Genomic DNA, 22994 nt, shown 5'->3' on the forward strand with positions numbered 1-22994 from the left:
TCATAGATGACATATCTCTTCTCTGTGCCAAATGAGGGTGAGACAGAGAGATTCTTAAATGCCATCAGCCAGAGCATAGTGCCATCGCCCGATTCACTTTGGTGGGGTTTTGCCAGCTCTCAGCAGATTAATATCTTGACAAAGTCATAAACATAACCTAAAATAGCATTTCTCCAAACAAACATCATAGTATCAATGAAATCAGTCAGAAACAAAAACTACTTGTACCTCTAAAATGCCAGTAATTATTGTTTTCAATAGCAAGAAAGACCCAAAACAAATCACAAGAAACTATTTTATTATTTATTTAAAGGTTTGAAATCAGAGGTTTTTTTGCATTTGCTTAATACAGTAAAGTAAAAGGGGTCTCCAGAAATATGGATGACAGAAGCAAGACCAGGAAAAAGGAAATTTGACCACAAACCGATGACGTGTATTAATGCAGGTGTTAATACTCCAGATTCAATACCTGGGTAGCAGCAGGGATCCTTCTGAGACCCTGCAGAGGTGAGATGCAGGGCTCTGTTGGACTCAGCTGTCTCTCTCATGCATCTCACACTAGACCTTCACCCGACACTCTGAAACTGTGGGCATTTTTGCATACTTACAACAAACTGACTAAGAAAAAGTCCTATTTTCCCCTGAAAACTTCTTGCTCTCCTTCCTCGCCTCCACTTAATCTTAAAAATTCACCCACGGTCAAATGATGGAGCAATGAAGACAGGAAAACTATTGGGCTGTTAACTGCTGGCAAATTTAAGCATGAACTACCATTTCACAGACCTAAACCGAAAAACTTACCTACCTGAATGGGCAAGATGCTGCATCCCAAAGGGCAATCCAACACTTGTTTCCAGCACTAGCAAAAAACCGTAACACTGCATCTTACACTCACTGTGCTCTTCTGCATAGAGAATGACATTAATTTGATTTTATGAAAATTTTAGTTCTAACTTTTGATTTTCTTTAAAACTAATTCTGCTGTTGTGAAAGTCCTCATAGCCGAGTGAAAGGAAGAACTGCAAGAACTGCAAGAACTTTTGAGAAGCCATACTCTTTTTTCTGTGTTTGTGTGAAAGGGGGAGCAGCAAAGGTTCACGTATAAAAGATTGCACTTAACTAACGTACAAGAGGTCCTAAATATATCACTAATGGAGTAAAACCAGAAAAACTGGTGACCAACCAACTTCTTATTTTTAAAATGCAGTTGACAAGGTTTTTCATGAAAAACTAATGTCTAGGAACAGTATGATAATATAGTGTATCAGAGACAATAAATAAGGGTCCGTTGTGTGATATGATATATAGTCAAATGATATATATATATAGTTAAGGTATTGTAGACATGAATTTTATGTTAGATAAGTTTAGAGTAAAGTCGTGAGTGAATTAGCTTAAGTAATAACTCTTAGCCAGCTTGCGGTGAGAAAGTATGCAACTGTTTGTACTGAACTAAGCAGGTATCAGGCTTGGAATCGGATTTAAAAAAAACATAGAAAAGTGTTTGTAACTGCCTGGTATTTACAAGATCTTGAAGCAGAACCCAAGGAGCACGTGTAGCAAGGAAAGGTGGAAAGTGTAAATAATTTTGTAGTCATTATGGAGACAGGGCATGGTGTCGTAATCGCTGTTAGCGCGGGACAAACAAGTCGGCACTCAGCTGCTCACTCACTGGCCATACGAGGGGTAGGCGATGTTGCTAACCCTCTTCCAGTCCCCAAGAAGAAGATATAAGGAGCGGGGCTGGATGGGTAGGATTTAAGAAGGACCATATGCATGCCTTTTACCAGGGGATGCGCTGAAGGTGCGGTACCTATCAACTCTGATCATCGCAGCACCACACTTCATGTCCTTTTCCTGCTCGGTAAATGACACCAATCCACTGGTCGGTAAGCTTCTAAGTTTTTTATGTAGCCAGGTGTAGTAGGTTATTTGAACAATAAAACGTATTTGATTTAACCTTGATTTAGTGGTCTTGTCTTTGCACGCGGGGATCTACAGGCGAACCTAATACAAATAGGTTATTATAAAGGTGATTAATAAAGTACTGGGCTACACATAGGAAACAAAGGAAAGTAATAAATGAAAACTTGGAAAGTTAAGAATGTCTTCGTGCCACAATTCATACAAAAACTTTGATGACCATTGAAGGTCACGCTTCTAAAACCAAGACTGGGGAGCTGAGAAGAGACTCACCTTGTGACACAAGGACATGGCAGTATCCACTGCTCCCCACAGCCACTGTAGGCTTCAGAGGGTCACATATAACATGAAGACAACACTAGATTTAACAGTGGTAGAGCAACATGTTCTGTCTATCTCACTGGATACTACAAGACTTGACTGTGCAACCAGATGGTCAACCTACTTCCTTGTGAAGAAGCATGATGTCAGAGGGAAGGACTCAAACAAGGAAAATCTCTCTTCAATGAAAGATCCTCTATCCCGAGGACATCTGGCAGTTTTGAGTGGGCAGAACCCAAATGAGCCACCATTCCTGTACGGCTGCAGCCCCAGAGGCAAACAACCAATGCACAATGCATCTGCGTGGGGAGAGAACACAAAACAAGTGCAGTAGTGCATGCACCATAGGCAGCACTTGAAGACAAACCCATCTGGATCACTGTGTCATTCAGGTGGAGAAAGGACTATTGGCTCAAGGACACCACTTAGGCAAGAAGGAAATTTAAATGAATGTAACAGTCCAGAGGAGCGAAGGTATTTCTCTCGCAAAGCAGATGGCTCCTTGAGGTCATTTTTAGCCGCATGTTTTCCAAACGTGTAGAGAAAGGCTCCCTTTCCAGCATCTCCTGTTGGCTTCAGAAACAAAGGAACAGAGTTCCGCTACCAGAGGAATCTGCAAAACTCCTCTATTTGCATTGCCTTTACATCTAAAAAAAAGTATTCAAACATAATAAAAATAGTTCACGCTAACTTTGCTACTTTATGCAACAAGTATCTGTGACCAAAACATTTTTAAGCAACACAATGACATATTAAAAACAAAATTTCAAAGGTCTTACATATCAAAAGATTAGCTCTTCCTACTGCAAGCAACAAGCACTCTTTTGACACCTAAAGGCTACCAACATGGCTAACTCTTCCTATGATCGGTTCTTGGGTAACAGCAGAAAGTTTACAAACATTTTGTCAGCACCACAGGCTAATAGCTTGACGAAACTTGCAGAGTTTTAGGCCTGCCAATACATTGCTCAATCAACTCCACAGATAATACTTTTTAAATATGACTCAACCCCTACATACAAGTATCAAAGCCCTGTGAGGTTGGAAAGTACGAGAAAAGCACACTTCAAAGCTCCTTTTCCTCTTGATACAGCCTGGGAGATCAAAATGAATCAACATTTTCACTGTACACATTTTCCAAAACAGCTGATGGATTTTTTTCATTCCCACAGAATTTCAGGGGCTGAAATACTCTAAGGAGACATTCCTGGAACAGACTGTGCTCTACATACTGCTATTCTTCTGGGCTCCTTTTGAGCTGTAAGTCAGGGCTATAGTCTCCACGTTCAGATATATAACGCTTCCAGAATTAAGGCACTACTAACAGGCATTTATCCACATAAACTCTTCCTACATTTTGCATAAATATTCTGAAATATGCATTTTCTAAAGCATTTTCACTTCCTACAGTCTTCTGGTCTGGGAACACTCATTAAAAAAAAACAACAAAAAAAGAGAGAGAGATTGTAGGGTGAATTTGGTGAAGGTGCACAAATTCGAGCTGGTGAAATTACCAGAGCAGTTACCAAATTTCACTGTCTGATGGCAAATGCCCAGCAGCAATATCATGCTTCTTAACTTTCCTTAACTGAACCCAGTTTTCAAGTTGGATTCTTACTGACTCAATAGCTTAAAAGCTCTACATCATTTGCCACTTTCTTTAACTTCTACATAATCATGTCTTTAATTTCAGATGACACTTGCTTTCCACTTGAACTTACCCAACCCGCTGACCCCCATCATGGAAGTGCACACCACAGCGTGGCAGAACCCATCCTGTCCATGTGCTCAGCACTCCCATGCAGCTTTTCAGCCACCCTTGCTGCTGAACACTCGCACAACAAAGTTTCGCACAACCATCCCACGAGAGGTATTAAAAAGTTTTCACAGACGTAATCTCCTGTGTGTAAACCTCTCCTCTGCACTAAACATGTCTCCATCTGAGGAGCAGGATGTGGCTCCATTCTTGGCTCAGCACAGCTGCCACTGCATGGTTCATCCCTGCAGCTATGTTTTCTCCTACTTAGATTAACGCAAATGTTGCAATAGCTTCAGAGGAGTACTATCGGGGAGCATCTATGGCTATGAAGAATAAAACTTCATCTGACAGGCTTCTGTGATCTTTTATGCACTCCAAAAGACATCTCAGAACAGTATTTTATGCACTACCCAGGAGGACACTGGAAATCCAAAGGGAAGAACATGACTAGAATGCTTTCTTTTTTGAAAGTTTTCACACAGACAATCACAGCAAATTTGACATATTTCAAAATACAGAAGTCAAAACTTGAGAGAAGAGCCAGGATGGGTATCACAGTGATTTCTGGAGATAGAAAATATAGCACTTAGAGTTATCATGCAAGAGCCAACAATTACGTTGTTTCTACAATCTACAATACTAAAAGAAGATTATTTAGGGACCAAAAAACTGAACCACATCAGTTGATGAATGAGGAAGAGATACTGCAAGAATACACCACAACCCTGTGTCCAAGAGGGGTGGGCTCGGTCCTCTGATAGCACTGGACTTCACCCTCCACATCCAGACTCGGAGAACAGCCACGGGCCTGGGCAAGAAGCATCCTTGGCTCAAACCTATGGAAGCTGAAGACAAGGGTCACATCCTCTCAAAGCAGAGAAGCCTGGCAGGAGGTGGCCACAGTAACTGGAAGGATCACAAACCTCAGCAGAGCCGATCTGAGAGGGAAAAGCACTATGATAGCACTAGCCAGAAGGACACACAATTTAGAGAGCTGAACATTACCATGCTCTTGAAGGCTTAACAGAGTTTGATTGACCTTTAAGCAGTGTTTGACAGGGTAACTGCAACAATGTTTTAACAGGCAGAGCCCTAAGTTGTTAGACTTGAGTCACTTAAAGACTGATATATTTATCGAGAAGACTACAAAGGGGACCTGATATCAGAAGATTACTACAATACCAGATCTACTGTGACAGTGCTACACATACATCCATGACACTCTTGTTGCAAACATTTTACAGTGAATGTTCACTTCCTATGTAGTTCCTCTGTCACAGCAAATCTCGTTGTCAAGTCAGAGAAGACTTTCCCTGAAATAAGCTTGCAAAGAAGGATAAATTAGAAATTTGAAATATTCTTTGCCTATAGAATACCAAAACACACTATGAATATTATGTTTTATAAAAAGGTGTATCTGAACATCCCTCCAGATCAGAAATCAAAGGGCACTCTCAATGTCCTTGCAGCATGAGGTAATCTATAGCAAAGTTTGGATTATCAGTGATTTTTTTCCCTCTTCAGAAGGCAGGATCTGCATCAAGAGTACTGATATTTAACTGCTGTACACATATTCGTGAAACAGAATATTGTTAGGTTGGTAAAGTGTCTTACTCTGACACAAATATTGAAGAACTGCATACATCAAAAATAGAGTAAAGCACTGCACACAGAACATATTGAACATATAGTAAAGTCTCACACAGATTTTGTCAAATGCCTTATAAACCTTAAAGGAAGAGAAAGAGGCAACAAGGCAGAAAGAAAACCAAATTTGGCAGTATACCTGCTCACTACAGCCTCGGTTCCAGTTTAGCCTCCTCCCCCTTTGTTTCTTTTGATAGGTTTATCAAAACCTGTGCCTAAGTTTCTCAAAGAGACAGCAGTCATTTGATTAAGTAGGCAGGAAAGAATTTTTAAAATTGAGCAATTTCTTGTGACACTTCTCTTTCCAACAGTCATCATCCATCACTCCCAAAATCTAGAGCGTTTTATAAGCCTCTCAACAGTCAGAACTCATTTTTTAAACAAAATAATTACTAATTGTTTGAGCTACCCAACACAGGAGCTTATAATATTAACAGAAGTTGACAGCATCAGAACAGAAACCAAAAACTTTTTAAACAAAGTCAGTAGTTTCAGCAGCACCCGCAAAGAACAGGAATACCTTGTTAGAAGACTAGAGCACGAAGCCAAGAAGACAGAGAATCCAATAGCAAAGACTAGGCAACATCTGAATAACTAATGATGATTTCAACTCTAAGTGCAAGCAGAGCTCTGCAAGCTCAGCATGACAAAGCAGAGCAGCGCAGCTTTGCAATCAATTATTAGCAATAAGAAGTTACTTAAGAAATTTGTAAGCCAGGCTTCCAAATCGATGTATGAAATTCTATCATTTCATCACAACCAAATCAGGAATGCAAACTGCAGAAGACAAATAAACAGACTTGCTGAAAACTGCTGAGTCCCTCTGGACTACAAACAGTATGTATCTCTACCTCCAGGCACACTTCAGTGCTGCAGCCCCTTCACATCGGGCTTTCTAGGACTAGGTCAGCCCTTTTACTCACTCGGAAAGAATCCAGCATACCTTCACGACAACTGGCAAAAAGCAAGTGAAAAACAAGTTGAGAAACAGAAGCTGCCATCGTATGGACGTTTTGCACAGCCAGCAGAGATGAGTCAACCTATGTCCATAGAGGGTCATTGAGCCATGACCTTGTTCACACTAACAACAAATCTTCCCGATTTTACCATCAACACCTAGATATACCAAAAGCAAATAACTGTAAAGAAAGCCACAATGTGAACAAGGTATTGTCTCTCAGGTTGCGTGTGCAGATGCATTAGCATGACCATGAAGTGCGGGCCTCAAGGAGAACTGGGACCCTCCTCCACTACAGCGAGTTGCAAGGTATGTGCAGACACCTTCTAGGAGGCAGCACTTGGGCACCGTCGTGAGGGGGAGGCTGCTACCTCCAGCCAAGAGCAAGATCACTGTAAAGTTAGACTTGTGATTGAGGGAAGGCACCTGTTGGGTGAAGGGATGTACAGGTCTGGTTCTCCAATCTCCAGTTAGAAAACGAATCCTGTCTTCACAACAAGAACACTTGATCCTCTGAAAACTATTAAGAGAAAGGTCCTCCAAATCAGGCACTCAAGTTTGTAAAGGGCCTACTATTGTGCTCTGTTTTAGTCTCCTTCACAAGCAGAAGAACAAATACAAGCAGTGGGAAGGAATGCTTACACATATCAACATTTTAATGAAGAAGATGTCTGCAGAGTATTGACTAACGGAAAGTACTAAGAAACCCGTGATTTCCTATGCGCTTCTTAAAGTACCAAAATACAGCTCAAGGCATGGCGTTGAAAGGTTTCTTATAAACATCTACAGTAGGAACTTAACTCTTTTAAACACAAAAATTTTAGCTTAGCTTCACTGAAGGCCCCTGACATACATGACATTAATCTTCTAATCAACTTATTTATGCAACAGTAAATTAGGTGTCCATTGCTAGGATCCTGGATTGAATCTATGATAATATTAATAATTAGCATACTCTCGGATATATCTTATCTTGATTACTCTTTGGATTAAGTGCTGTGCACCTGCTAATAGGCCTCCTCTGGGAAACAGAGAAACTGAAATACAGGAATGCCACAGATACTGGTAGTGACTCTATTCTGTGGTAGAATTGAAAGCAGAAACCCAAAGCCACGTGAATTCTCCCATGTCCACTATACACTGTACGTTAAAACATTAATGACATGACTATATAATAGCCTACAATATCTGCCTTGTGCTTGACTTCAGAGTGAAGTCTGACAATCTCAGACAACCACAACTGTGGGCATGTTGATTTTGTTTAGGAATAACATCCTGGGTTTCTAGGATGAGTACACAGACTATTTCTTTTACTATTTACTAGTAAAGCATGCATGTTGAGAAGTCACTCAGTAGCTATAGTGATGGCAATGGACCAAAATACCCAAAACAAATAAACAAAACAAAGGAGGTTGCTAGTCAAAAACCTCAACAAATGCTGAAAAAAATCCAATACACTTTTAGAAATCTGCCACCACTTCCCAGTCACTTTTGCCTTCAATTATCTTCTTTTGCCTCTTTCTCTCATATTACATTCCTTTGCCTCAACTTGATTACAGGCCTGTTCAGAAACTCCTGATCTGCAAAGGCCAAGATTTGCTTCTGCTTCCCCTGAACAATTATCTTCCTTTCCCTTTGTGCAATTGCAAACGCAGGCTTGCATCCCTCTTGTATGACTTCTGCCCTTTCAGAAGCTAAAGCTTTCATCCAGGAATTAAAGGAATCCAATCCGATTTAATACAACTTCCTTCTCTCCAGCTTTTCTCTCTCTTCTCTCCTTTTATCTCTATCCAATTCAAAACATAATGATATGGTTTTACGCTAATTCAACAGCCACAGCCTCGCTGCCTAGTCCTCTGACTGCACCATCCCAGTCAGGTATCCTTGCTTTTCTAGCCACAGTTGCTCGTCCTTTGACTATCGGAGATCCTTATTGAATGCTTCAAACCCCCTCCAAGACTCACCCTCTCAAAACTAACCCACAAAGCCATTAGTTTTGTTTTGAAATCTCTATTCAAGACCATTTTTTCCAACTCTGACACACAGCCTTCCAAACACTGGACAGAACAAGGCAGGGAGACAGGTCAGAGCATATTTAATCATAAAACAAATACTTTTGAAAATATTGTTGATGGTGAGTGCCCTCTGTCCCCCTATCCTTGATAAGCCACTGATCTTAGCCTGTCAACTCTTCAGAGTAGACATGGATGCCTCTTCACGTGGGAGCAGAATCCAGCACCCTGCATCTTTACACTTTGTGACTTTTACCAGCCACCCAAAAGCAACCATAAAAGTTAATTCAGTTAGTCCATGGCTTTGATAAGCAGTCTGGCAGAGAAAGGGGTATTGGGATGTTCATTACATTCTAGACGTTAGGAGTTAGGATATTAAATTACTCAACTGCAACAGCTGATACAATTACTGCAAAAATACCTTCCTAAATGCAGCTCCTACAAAACTTCAGTTAAGCAAAGGCAGCCACGCTGCCGGGCTGACTCAGACCTCCAGGCAAGGGGCACAGTATCCTGCAATTAGGATGTAACCATGCCCTGTGCGAGAAGCACAGAAAATCAGTACTGCTCCACTCCCTTCAGCCTGCTTTCGCTTCATCATTTTCTTCCTCAAATCACAGCCAGCTACTGCATCCTTCACTGGGTAAAAAAACATCATACAGTAAAAACCAACCATGGGAGAGGCTGTGGATGTTTTAAGCAGCAAAGGGAAACTTCTTGATCTGGAGGAAAAGTTGTCATTGCACGCAGAGCTTCACACACATAAGCTCCGTTTAGGTGGAGAATGTTGTACAAAAATGCATTTAACTCTTTTTAACCCACCAGTGATACTACTTTTGTGGTTGGCATAACATTAATACTAGCAATTTAACTGAATGAAGATGACTGGAAAATTTTTAATGAGCATAAGATTTGGTGAATAAAAGTTGAGACATTCAGAAAACCAAAATCCACTCACTAACTTTTTGCTCTCTAAAACCACTATCTGGACCTTAATCTGAGATCCAAATGCAATCATTATTGCTTTTTAAACAGAAGTGTCACAAATTGTTTGAACTTGTGAGTGTCTAAGGGTCTTCAACGAATTCTGAAATGCTGAGGGCATTTTTCTTTTCTTCAAGTAAAGCACCCATTTTGGAACTTAAAGAATCCTCTGATGTTGTTCTGTAAGTACGGCCTTCACAACTTAAAAATCTTTACAAACAACAAATTATGTTCAGGGGCAAACAAAAATGCTCTGAAGAGACTTTTGATTATTTAACTACGGAGAAAGAATGCAAGCTGTCAGTGGTTATACTTGAAGGATTATAAACAAGAAATCAGAGACAATCACTTCAGCTATTTTGTTTCTTAAACAGACAGTAGCCAACTGGAAAAAGAAAAAATGGAGGTTGCAACTCATCTCGGTTGTCCGCTGTTACCTCAAATGCACATTTTTATGTCTGTCTATAACAGCATAGACTCAATGTTTTTTCCCCTTTAGATCCAACAGCCATGCACTGCCTCAAATCTGAGGCTTACAAATCAAGACGAAAATCGCGGTATTTCAGTACAAATTGGAATTAGCTATTTGTTAGAAACTACAGCGATTGGTCTTCATATACCAAAAATCTGAAAACGTACCCCGTGTGGGGTAGTAACACGTAAGTTAAAGTGTAACGTTAAGTTCACACGTTACATTCCAAGCTATTCCCTTCCGATTCCCAGTTTCTATTTTTAAGAACGCCCCCCCGCCAGGCTGAGGTCCGCAGCGCTCCCACGCAGCTGCCGCATCCCGCGGCTCGGAGCGCAGCGGCAGCGCCGGGGCAGGGAACCCACCGCCGGGGGACCATCCCAACCGCTCCCGCTGCCGCTGCGGACGCAACGCCGCTCCCAGCGCTCCTTCGGGCGCCTCTCACCGGGCAACGCGTTATGCTTTAGCGGCGAAAACGCCCCCGGGGGAGGGGGCGGGTGAGACGCCGCCTGCGCTGCCTTTGGGGAGGGAGCGCCTCGTCCCCCGCGCCGGGAGAGCCGGGGCTGCCCGTGCCCGCAACGCATCCCCGTGCCCGGCCCCGGGCTGACCGTGCCCGCAGCCCACCCCGCCCGGTGCCGCAAAGCCGGGGCTGCCCGCGCCCGCAACACATCCCCAGGGCGGCGGTACCGGGGATGCTCCCACCTCAACACCCACCGGTACCGGGGATGTTTTCCTCCCTCCACCCGCCCGTACCGGGGATGCCTCCCCCCAACGCCCGCCGGTACCGAGGATGCTCCCTCTCCCACGCTCCACCCGCCGGTACCGGGGATTCTCCCCCCTCCACCCGCCGGCACCGGGGCTGCCTTCCCCCCCCCCCCGCCCGCCGGTTCCGTGTCCGCCCGCGCCTACCTGTGTCCGCAGAGCGCCGCTCCGCACCCGCGTGCTGAGGACCGGCCGCCGCGCCCCGCCGCCGCCCTCGCCGCCGAGCAGCCGCAGGGGCCTGATGCTCTGTCGCTCCGAGAAGCCGCTGTCGCCCCGCCGGGCGCCTCCTGCGCGGGGGAGAGGCACCGTCACCGGCTGCGCCCCCGCTGCCGCGGATGCCCCCGGCGCGGCGTGCCCCGCCGCCCCCCGCCCCGAGCGCTGCCCCGCCACTCACCTGGGGCCGCGGGCAGGGCGCAGAGCGCCAGGCAGAGGAGGCAGGCGGCAGCCCGCATAGCGCTGCCCGCCGCCCCGCCGGCTCCGCGATGCACGGGGGGGGCTGCGGGGCCGCCGAGCTCCGCCCCGCCGCCGCGCCGAGCCCCCCTGCGAGCGGAGGCGAGGCGAGGCTCCCCGCAGAGCCCGCTTGGAAGTGCTGGGAAATGTAGTCGTTTGCCGATGCGGGAGGAACCGGGGAGGGAGCGGAGGGGAAGCCCCGGAGGCGGGGGAGCGCCCCGCGGGGCCGGGCACGGGGAGGGGGTGCGGGCGCGGGCAGCCCCGGCTTTGCGGCACCGGGCGGGGTGGGCTGCGGGCACGGTCAGCCCGGGGCCGGGCACGGGGATGCGTTGCGGGCACGGGCAGCCCCGGCTCTCCCGGCGCGGGGGGCGAGGCGCTCCCTCCCCAAAGGCAGCGCAGGCGGCGTCTCACCCGCCCCCTCCCCCGGGGGCGTTTTCGCTGCTAAAGCATAACGCGTTGCCCGGTGAGAGGCGCCCGAAGGAGCGCTGGGAGCGGCGTTGCGTCCGCAGCGGCAGCCGGAGCGGTTGGGATGGTCCCCCGGCGGTGGGTTCCCTGCCCCGGCGCTGCCGCTGCGCTCCGAGCCGCGGGATGCGGCAGCTGCGTGGGAGCGCTGCGGACCTCAGCCTGGCGGGGGGGGCGTTCTTAAAAATAGAAACTGGGAATTGGAAGGGAATGACTTGGAATGTAACGTGTGAACTTAACGTTACACTTTAACTTACGTGTTACTACCCCACTCGCTCTGTCCCGGCTCCCGGGACCCCCGCAGCCCCGTCCCCTGCTCCGCGGGGCTCTGCCCCAGCCCCTCTCTCCCCCCGCCCTTGTGCCGTCTCAGAGCATCCTCCATTTCCTTCTCTGTGACCTTTTTTTTTTTTTCCTCCTTTCTTTAATTTCCACTCCCTCCCCGTTTTCTCCGCTGGGCAAACGCTTAAAAGTGAGTTGAAAAGGATTAGAACGCAGAATCCTTTTCAAGTTACTACGTGCGCTCCTGGACGAAGCAATGGGCAGAACGGGGCCCGCGACCTCTTCTCCCCCTTCTCTCCCCCGGCAGAGGGTGGGTGGGGGCATCTGCAGCCCAATTCCACACCCCCACCTACCGGGGAGCCGCGGGTACCGGTTCTGCCCGGCGGTACGATCCGTCTCGCCGTTTAACTACGTTTCTCCTTGAAAATGGGACAAGAGCGGCAATTGCCTAAGGTGTCCCTTCCCAATCGTTTAGGAAGGACTGCGCCAGCACGCGGTGAGGCTGAGCCGGGAGAGGGGGAGGAAGGTCAGAGCAGCGCAGGGACAGATGCAGCTCAATACGGGCTCAGGCAAAAGAATACGAGGTCGAACTGACCACGGAAAGGTTTTACACCAGTTATAAGCACATAACGAAGAGGTGGCGTCAGAGTAAACGGCACTGAAAGCTGCTGCTCATTATAGTCTGGAAGATGAAAAGAACAACAACAAAAATCATTGGTTTTGTAGCCTTAAAGTTATTATGTAGATCAATATTAATTGCATTGCTTGCCCTGTCAGGAGACCTGACACTTCCATTTCTGCTCTTGGGAGCTTTCCAGCCTGCTGGTTGCCTTCCGTGGGCTTCCCACAGGAGGGACGATGCTCCCAGGACAGCTTGCCCTCTCCCTCATGGAGAAGGCCAGGAGTCCTGGGCTGATCTTTCTGAATGCCTTACCCTGCTTATATCGATCATCTTATTATGGGAAGCCATGAGAGGGTAGATGGAGGAAATTAAGTTTCTCACGGTTTGTTTCCATAATATAAAATACAGACAAGATGATGTTTCCACCAGCTGACAGTGGGTGCAAGACAGGCATTTTAAGGGCACAATATTGCATCTGGAAATGTGTATGAACTTCGGGGAGAAAGTGGCTGGTAAGTTTTGCTCTGTCCTGCTTACACTGCAGACAAGGCAGAATTTTACTTTCAGGTATCCACTGAATCCTAAAGCAGTTGCTGAAACAGTGCACAATTAGCTGATGGAACTCTGTTGCAGGGTATCAAATGGGGTATCTAACGGACCATAGGTGGGATGGGTAAAGGAAATCAGAAAATGCTGTTTATAGAGAGAAAAATCAGTGCTATAATGTGATGTTTCAAACATTTTTCAAAAGTCATAAGTGCTTACATTTCAGGCTGCAGCCAGCCTCTACCCTTATCTGAGTTACACCAAACTGGCATGATGGCACACTGTTTCACAGCTTCTTATGTTAGTATTTCTGTGAGAATTCATGATATTGGATAAGTATTACACCCGTTATGCAACAGATACACAGTACAGTTACAGACTCATTTCCTGGATCAGTACATCATACATTTCTTTTTCCTCCTGCCATTACTATTGTCCGTAGATATCACACGAGGAAGGTTCACCAAAACAGCATTAATTAAGGCAAGGCTGCTTTAAGCTAACAATTATGACACGGAGTTCTATCCAGTCTGTTGGCTCAGGGGATGTCATGAAATATGACGAAAGTAATTTCATAAATACAGCGCTTTTTTATCATGCCAACTCTACTTTCGTTAAACCCTTAACTAATTTAAAGAGCAATTTTCAAAACCGTTTTCAGAAATAGAGCCAACTGATACAAAAATAAAGGCATTTTAAAAATACATGTGCTAGAAGCAAGTAGTCAAAACAGAGATGAAAAAACTGTTCCCTCTCCTTGCAAACCTCTGTTGTTTACATCCTTCTACATTTGCCTAGGAAAACACTTGCATGATAAATATTGAAGATTAATTCAAAACCAAAGGCTTAAATAAATGGTAGAAATTTTCTGTATCACACTGAAAGATATAAATCACGATGAAGGAAATCCTGATCTGCATGTCTGAAGTTTCCTTTTATAGTACACATTGATTTGAAATGGGTGATCATGAAGGTATAATTTGTCAGGCTGAATCCTTCAGAGAAATAATATTTTAAATTATTGATGGATTTTCCAGGTTTGTTTGGGAAATCAGGCAGAGAAAACTGATGTTCACTTCCTAGTCTTACTTCACTGGAAGCTCCCTGACATTCATTAGGACTGTGACAGACGGCCCAGCTCTGAGCATCAAGCCTATCAGAGGGCAGATATTTTTCTTCTTCCAGCACAGAGTAGAATCATAGAATATCTTGTGTGGGAAGGGACCCATAAGGATCATCGAGTCCAACTCTCTGCTTCCTGCAGGACCATCTAAACCAAAACCATATTACTAAGAGCATCATCCAGGCACTCCTTGCGCTCTGACAGGCTTGATGCCATGACCACTTCTCCGGTGACCCTATTCTAGTGACTGACCATCTCTGTGAAGAACTTCTTCCTCATGTCCAATCTGAATTTCCTCCGGTGCAGCTTCCATTCCATTTCCCCATGTATTGTCCTTGGTCACCAAAGAGAAGATACGCACCTTCTCCTCCACTGCCCACCTTGAGGAAGCTGCAGACTGCAATGAGGTCACCCCTCAGCCTTCTCTTCTCCAAGGTGAACAAATCAAGTGACCTCAGCTGCTCCTCTGAAGTTCTGCCCTCCAGGCCTTTCACCATCTTGGTCATCCTCCTCTGGAGACACTGTACTAATTTGATGTCCTTATATTGAAGTACCCAAAGAAATTGGTGGGTGCAAATGATGGCCAACTTTCCAACGTTCATTCTGTTGGCAGTTCACATTTGAGGGTATTTTCTTATACTGAAAAATTCAGGCCATTTTTTTAAAAAAAAAGAGTAATAACATTTCTCTCCTGTGTGGCAACGTGTCTTCATAACTTGCCAAACATAACGAGCATCATCTATATGACTATCTGAACCACAATTGCAGAAAAATGACGCCTGAAAAGCATATGCCAATATTGCAAAAGGGTCAGGAGAAAGACAGTGAAAAAAATGTATTTTATAAGCAGATATTCAATTTTTTACTTACCAGAGGCATTCCAAAGATTATTTTTGAACTACAGTTAATTACAAGTCATAATTTAATATCTAAGTGTTACTTCTCTTCTTTCCACAGAAGATAAGAAAGATACATGGACTAAACAGCACTGTTGACATCATACTTCTAATTTATTTGGGGTATTCTTGAAAATTACCTCCCAGCTGTCCAACTTAAGCTTTGCTATAATGACTACAGTACATAGTAACTATTTTGCAATCATGATTTACACTTTTAAAGTGCCTAAAGTTCTGAAGCAATTAGCCTAGTTTAAAATGCTGAAAAATTATCACATTTCTAAATGCTAGAAAACATACAGACATTGCTTTGTATTTTTATAATTTTGATAAAATCTGAATTTTCTGCTTTGAGGAATACACAATGGAGCCTTGTGCATGCATAGAGATGATGGAAAAATAACACTGACTCCCATTACAGAACATTACAGTATCTTCATACCATGGAAAGTATAACACTTCTCCACGCACACAGCAACTTTTGTGTATAGACTGTAACTGAAATCTAGGGCACTTTTTACCAAACATATTCTCAGTGGTTGATATTCAGTCATGATTTATTAAGTTTTAAAAAGCATATTAAGACTTTTCTTTGATAAAAGGCAAATATGTGAATATTTCATAATTGTCTCTATTTATCTGGCCACCTCTTACCATAAGTGCACTAGCCCAAATGTTCCCATGTGAAAAACACATTTATGTTCTGAATACATGTAACTGAATTTTCTTGAATCAGTTACATGTCCAATTACAGTCAACAGTGCATTTTGACTACACAATTGTACATTTACAGCAGAGATTTTTTGCCTAATGTACATAAAAACATGTGACTTTGCTGGTTATTTAGTTCAGAGCATAAATATTGCGTCAAAACAGGAGGGATGTGCAACTGTAATCTAAACATAGAGCACATCACACAGAATCTATTTTGCCATTAAATTGGAAGAACAGTCTGATACGGAGTGCTGCAGCAGCCATTCCCAGTGAAGACATGGTAGAGTTCAGAGAAAGAAGGTGACAGAACCCAGAAAGATCAGGGCTGTTCAGGACAGCAATGAACAGACAGGAACACTATAAAATGATAGATCGGTGGTATAGGGAAAGTAAGCTCATGCTTTCTTTTTTCCCAGCACCAGGGTTTGAATAATGGGACAGTCAGTGGAATTAAAACCTAGCAAATGAAAAGCTGATAAGAAGAAATGTGTTAATTCAAAACTGAAATCTTTACTTAGGTTGTTGATGAAATCCTTCAAAATTCTCAGCGTCAAGGACAGGATTTTGTTACAGAGTGAGAGAACATCCAGACCTGCAGCAGTGAACAGCCAGTTTTGGAAAAAAGTGCATCAGCTTTGTCCAGTCTTGTTATTCCAAGTTTAGAAATAGGATTTTTTGGTTGGGAGTTATACATTTCATTGCATGGGATCCTTTTTGCCATTCTTGTGACTGTTGATTGCCACTCCTGGAACTGGAGGACAGGGCTGGGTAACTACAAGCATGGTCTAGGACTGACAGTTTCTCAGAAAACCCGGTGACAAAGAAAGCTAAGATTTTTATTTCTCATATGAAAAGGGAATAATTTGACTCAGTGCAAAGTGATTTGGAAGGGAGGGCACCAATAAAGTAAAACACATTCCTAGATCTCATACATGTTTTACAATACACAAAACTTGCATTCACTTAGAACCTTCCAGGTTAGATCTCCTGTAGTAACTCCTAAAGCATGTCAGGGAAGTTAGTTGTTAACATTATGCTCAGAAACAAGGTACATAGCTACTCAGCTAACCCATCCCAAATGCAGGATACAGAACGAGATTCATGCATCTTTCCGTGGCTAGAAGACTTTCCATTTCCAAGGGCCATGAACCTTTTCTAAAACTCAGTTATGCTGCTTGCAGACAATCCACCTGAAAGATGAACCCCATGTGACACTGGCTGGTGTGCCTGCACCTGAAATGCGTGAGACCCAGTTCTCACTTTGCCTGGTGGTTTAAACCACAGAAATGACTGCCATCATTTGGCAACTGACTTCCACTGAGTGGTACTTAACCACTATTCCACTGGAGCAGCAAAACTCTTCTGAAGGTCAGAGAAAGCCTGGGTTTTAAAGCCTAGCTATTTACATACATAGAATATTGGAGACACGGAATCTTGAACTGATATCCATAACAACAACAACAATAATATATCTGATAGCCACCTTAATCTACAGCTGCTTTATCTCAAATGAAATTGGACTCCACTCAAACAACTGCCTTGCAACCCAAACATTTAAATGGTGCTATATCTGGTATGCTTGGCTCTTATTTTGGATAGCTGCAGTCTATAAAGTGAATACAACATTGAATAGTAGAGCCAAATAGTAACATTTACAGAATGCATTTACAGAATGGGTAAAACCCACAAATATTCATCTCCTATCACCTTCAGAGATGTTAATCTGGTTAATGAACTCAGTTTGCACTTCTCTTCAGTCTGCTACAGGAATCAGTGGTATCAACTATGAGCTTGATCAAGAAGCCCAGCATGGGCAACCTTTACCAGCCCTTGGTGCGTATCAGCCAGTGGTCCAGAGGTCACGTGCACCATACAGCCCATGATGATTCTCTAATGCAGGAATACAAGGGGATTCGTATTTTCATCCCATGTCCACATACCTTACTGTAACTGCATGAGCTAGAACAGCTACTATTTTTTTCATCATTCCTGCACTCAGAGACCACCACAAGACCTCCACAGACACCATCACCAGTTATATTTGCTGAGGCCTTCAGAGCCAAGCCTTCAGGCTGCAAGATGAAAGCACAGCCACCCTCTTTCCCCCTGGTGTATTGAAGGAGTCATATGCCTTGCAGTCACATAGGCCAGGAGATAACACAGAACAGTGACAGCATGAATGGATAACTTAACTGCGCCCTTCTGTCGCAAACCCGAGGTGGAACATGGATTCGACTACCTTGATGCACAATGGCAACACCTGAACGACAGGATGGATGTTAACATGCTCAGGCTTCTCAGGTTGTAACTACCTTCCTCCCAACTCCAAGGGGAAGGCCAGCTTTTTTTTTAAGTCACCTACCTGCTGCTTTGTGTTACATGTTCTGTAGTTGGATGTTGAGCAGGATATTACGGCTCGACAATCCTGCTGCTGAGTGCAGGGCTTACCTGAGTGCACGAAACTCAGAAGTTATGGCAGAACTTCCTCATACACATGGGGTTTTGGAGTCACTGATCCCCACTATCACCATATACCCATCTGAGTAGCTGTATGTACACCCATAGGCATATGCACACACCCACACATAAGTATTCCCAACCTTTGGAACTCTATTCCCTCTGCCACACTATAGTTACCAGAAAAGAACCAACATTTCTGTTCCAGATAAAATACATACTGTGGAGCAAAGTCATGTGCAGCGGTTGGGCATCTACCGCAGAAATACCAAACCAAACTTGGCGTAGGCACAATTAAAGTAAAACACTACTTCTAATGCTTTATTTCTAAAAGCAAATTTTAACACTTGTACTTCTTTGGATGTTGTTACTACCATCAGAGCTTTGCATTGTGTAGTTATGGTTTCCATTTTAGAAGTCTTTACTGAAAATCATTTTGCTCTCTTCCCTGGTAACAAAACAAAGTAGGTCTGAACAGATCAGTTGCAACTCATCCTCACAGTGAAGTACCAGACCAGTATGGTGTCTGCACAGGCCTTCAGTAATGGTACACGTGTGTGCATGCATATACCTTCTATTTCAACATTCTAAAGATTATACTAAAATATTCTGCATCCCTAGAAATGCGCCTGCTACACCTATGAAAAAGAAAGAGCAATGGTCACTGGGCCACAGGATAATCACTTAAACAAGCACTTTCATAATGTAAAAGTTTAGGGGATTTTTTTTTTCTAATCAGAATTTAAACTGAAGTAGTGTCTGTTCTAAACTAGTGTGAAAGCTTTTCCTTTTTTTCAACAGTAAAGATTTGTGTACTTCATTAAAATTTTGGATCCCAACTGTGTACAGGTGCGCTGCAGACACCATGGGAATACAGCTCCAAGTTTCTCTAACCACCACAAAAAGGAAGCAACAATTCATATATTAAAAACTGGTTTGAACAGAATATAGAAACCACCTATACTAGCTTCCCAAATCCACATAAAGCAAGCCAATTAAAAAAATGAAGTCCATTAAAATAAATTCATCTACCTGTGAAAAAGGTCAAACTGTAATTATGTAATATGTAATTATCACAAAGATGTACTTACAGATGAAATGCACTTCTCATGCTAAACCAAGCTTGAAAGACAATAAATGCATGAAAACCACACACTATGTGCTGAATAAATCTGTTTTAGAAATAGTTAACAGGGTTACTGTGGATCGTTATGGTATCAGAAGATACTACACAGAGAGAGGACTTCTGGCACACACTAATGGGACCGGTCACATGTACACAAGATCTGCAACATGCTTTTTGCATTCAGGAGCAGGACTCTCCTATCTTGTTCTGCATTACAATGAGTAGTCTTTGTATTTTAACAAGAACCTGTTTTATTTTTTTCTCCTTAAGATTCCAAAGCCAGATTCCAGTGTGTTTAAATAGTTTCTCCGCAGTGCCTGTCGAGTTAAAATATTCTAATACTGCAGCTAATGATGTAACATACAGGACACAGACACACAGGTTACCTGATGAGCAGATTTAGAAACACTGAATACCTCTGCCATTAACATTTAAGTCTAAAAAGAGTATATGTCTCAGGGATGTGAGGAGGGAGACACCACAAGAGATACTGACAGATCACTGCAATGTGTTAGGGTAAAAGTGTAAGGTTTTTCAGACTTTATCACTGAATTAAAAGCAAAAAAGTACCAAGAAAACCAACCAACCAACCAAAATTCTCAAGAAAAATGTAAAAACACTTGTTCCTAAAACTGACTGCATTCATTGAATCAGATGACAATCATTCTGTCATTAAAGTGTCACTCACAATGAAGAACAAAGTAATAGCTTCAGTGTTCCACTTTAAAAACCCATCCTAAATCACTATATATTGGTAAATTACAGGCAAAATATATACAGACATAGATAGTCAAGATAAACTCCTTTTTTTAGATGTTAATTGTGCTCATTTATGTAATAGCTTTCCACATAGTTTTCTTAATATGAATCCAGATGAGAAGAAACTTTAAATCAAACCAGAAGTGACCAGTAAGATGAAGAGCCCAAAAGCAGTTCTTCCCAGACTGTGTAGGCAATTACCTGAGCTATGGAATAAGAAATGTTGCCTTCAAGGTGACAGTAACACACTAAGCAGCTACTTTCACCATTAAGCCTCCAACTCACATGCTCTTTAAAGGAAAGTATTTCTATGTGGTTTTCCTCACCCATTCCTCCCCACTAAGCTTTACCCCCCACCTTGTCGAAAACACCCTAGAAAGGACAGGAAACAGAATGCAATCACTGAAAGTACTTTAACCATAAAAACACTGACAAAATAGGTTTGAGAATACTAAATGGGCAAGAGAGAAAAATGCAAACAAGTAATCTATGCAAAAATTAACAAGAGTAATTTCTGCTGGTTTCTCTCTTATATGACCTTAAGACACTTACATTTATTAAGAAACCTTTGCAATTACCTCCACTGTAATTATATACTCATGCCTTGCACTGATTTACAGATAGGGAAATTCCAAGATTGGCTCTGCCAAAGATCTGAAGTCTTCCAAATTCTCACTTGTGCCTTTTGCTTCCCAGTACGCTAGTCAGACAGGCTGGCTATTCTGGAAGAAAAATCAGACAAATTACCTGAGTCAATCAGAAACCAGTTGGCTGTTTTGTCGTCATCATTGTTGCTATCCTGTTGCTGTCGTGTCTGGTGTTTTTTTTTTTTTTTAAAAGAAAAATTAAAGTATACACCTACTGCTTTCCCACTGGCTAAAATACAAAACGCAGCCAGTTTTAGTCTAACAAAAAATTATGTCACAGACAAAAAATAATGCTTTCCTAATCTTATTTCTTTGTGATTACATAGGTTCCCTGAGAATTTCAGCAGAAGAAATATTAGGAGAGCAAGTGACTTTTTTCCTTTGGTATTCTCTAATAAAACAGCAGCAGAAGGAACAGGAAGGGAAGCAGCAAAGTCTCCCAGCCACATCTAAACAAAATATCAGCAGTCTACATGAAAAGGACTGCCTCATTTACCATGGACTACCCAATTATTTATAATGTGGTTATTTAGAATGTATCATAATCAAGGACTTTAGAAAATGATTCTACCTAAATTCAGCTACACCATGCTTATTGGTTGCCTAGCAATCAATGTAACCCAATTCTGGTGTCAGAGCCTGTTACCAGCTAAGATAAAGCAATACCTTTTATGAAAAAAACCCAAAACATCACCTTATTTTTATTTTTCATATTTACATATACATAAGTTTTTGCATTAAAAACCTTGAAAACCAAACCAGCTGTACATATACCACAGCAATTCAAGTTTCCATGAATAAAATCTTAAATTTGAGTTTATTTGATGTCATTATATTAAATAAAACAGCATCAAAATCCAACAAAAGGGGATGAGGAAGAAGAGGAAAACAGTGACTGCATAATATCTGCATTCTGCCCTTCCCAGATATCTTTCATGCTGGTCGAACCTTTGCTCTCAGTGTAACCCGAAAAACCTCCAAATTCTGAGTTTATTTCACTTGTCTGAAATAATTCCAGTAGGGCCTGCACCGGTGAGCTACAAGAACTTCTCTTCTCTTCAGGAACAGATAGTCCATCTCTATGCTTTACACTTAACTCTATACTCTGTCTACGGTTTTCTCTTTTATTCCTTCCCAAGTAGATCTTCACTTTTCTGTGAAGCTGCCCAGGCGGTGAACTGTGCACAGTGCTGGCAGCCCACTCATTAAGTTCTTTGTTTATACCAGTATCAGATACCTCAGCCTCCAGAACCACATTCTGCTGCATCTGTTGATGATTATCACATAAATCGCGTTTCTTGACAAATGTGGGATTGGCATCTTTGTTTTTCAAACACTTTGCTGGTAGAACTACTGCATTATTTAATTTTCGTTTTGGCTGGGATAGGCCTTTGTCTCTTTCAGTAAAATCTGTAAGTTGCGTACGAGCATATAAAGTAGATATGTCTTCCTGAATACACTGTATATTCTTTTTATTTACTTCTGGTTCCAGTAGTTCTTTATTAAATGGCTCAAAAGCTTGAGACAAGTTCTCTGTGTATGCTTTGTCATCTTTCTGAGGGAGTGGTTGTATGAAATTTGATGATAGATCAGTCTCTCTTAAGTTTTCAGCACAGGAGCAATCAGTTTTAATATTTTCATAGTTATTTCTGAACTTATTTTTTAGATCTGAAGGTTGTGACAGTCGATGATAAAGAACCGAGCAGACAGATCCAGAAATAGGGGTAGGTATTGGCACAGAATGCGGTTGTACTTCAGCAGGCCGGCGATCCAGTTTGAGTGCTCGTATTGCAGTATCCTTCCACAAGTAACTTTTCAATGAAATGCGTTGCTTTTTCAGTCGTTCGTTCAGCTCCTCTGGTCTAGTTATCTTTCCAATAATAGGAGAAAAATGTCCTGTACTGCATTTTGTCCTACAATGTAATTTTTTAAAAATAATTAACAAACACTTGAAAAAGACATGTATAAAGTAACTACATGCAACTAGTTCTAGAAAAAAATAAACTGACAAAGCAATTGTTGGGTTTTAAAGGAAAGATGTATTTAGGGTAGCAATACACTCTTTCTAGAGGAAAAGA

General features: G+C 42.7%; 2 protein-coding genes across 11 annotated transcripts in view; both read right to left on the reverse strand.

The window, feature by feature from the left end:
- ADAM22 (ADAM metallopeptidase domain 22) overlaps window positions 1–11356 on the reverse strand; it is a 139368-nt gene extending 128012 nt beyond the window's left edge. For 3 of the 7 annotated variants that reach the window (XM_054057626.1, XM_054057624.1, XM_054057628.1), the window contains exons 1-2: window positions 11230–11354; window positions 10983–11122 (exon numbers count right to left, since the gene is read on the reverse strand). In XM_054057626.1, coding sequence (XP_053913601.1) covers window positions 10983–11122; window positions 11230–11287 — 198 coding nt within the window. In that variant the 5' untranslated portion in view covers window positions 11288–11354. Of the gene's footprint in view, window positions 1–10982; window positions 11123–11229 lie in introns of all 7 variants that reach the window. The other 4 variants (XM_054057629.1, XM_054057627.1, XM_054057625.1 and 1 more) reach the window with 2 other exon arrangements.
- A 6283-nt stretch (window positions 11357–17639) lies between these two features.
- Window positions 17640–22994, reverse strand: part of DBF4 (DBF4 zinc finger) — a 32613-nt gene continuing 27258 nt past the window's right edge. Inside the window, exon 13 of one of the 4 annotated variants that reach the window (XM_054058108.1) lies at window positions 17640–22829. In XM_054058108.1, the coding sequence (XP_053914083.1) occupies window positions 21767–22829 (1063 nt within the window). In that variant the 3' untranslated portion in view covers window positions 17640–21766. The remainder of the gene's footprint in view (window positions 22830–22994) is intronic. The other 3 variants (XM_054058109.1, XM_054058107.1, XM_054058110.1) reach the window with 3 other exon arrangements.

The sequence above is a fragment of the Cuculus canorus genome, chromosome 2 (assembly GCF_017976375.1).
Source record: "Cuculus canorus isolate bCucCan1 chromosome 2, bCucCan1.pri, whole genome shotgun sequence".
NCBI classification, from domain to species: Eukaryota; Metazoa; Chordata; class Aves; order Cuculiformes; family Cuculidae; genus Cuculus; species Cuculus canorus.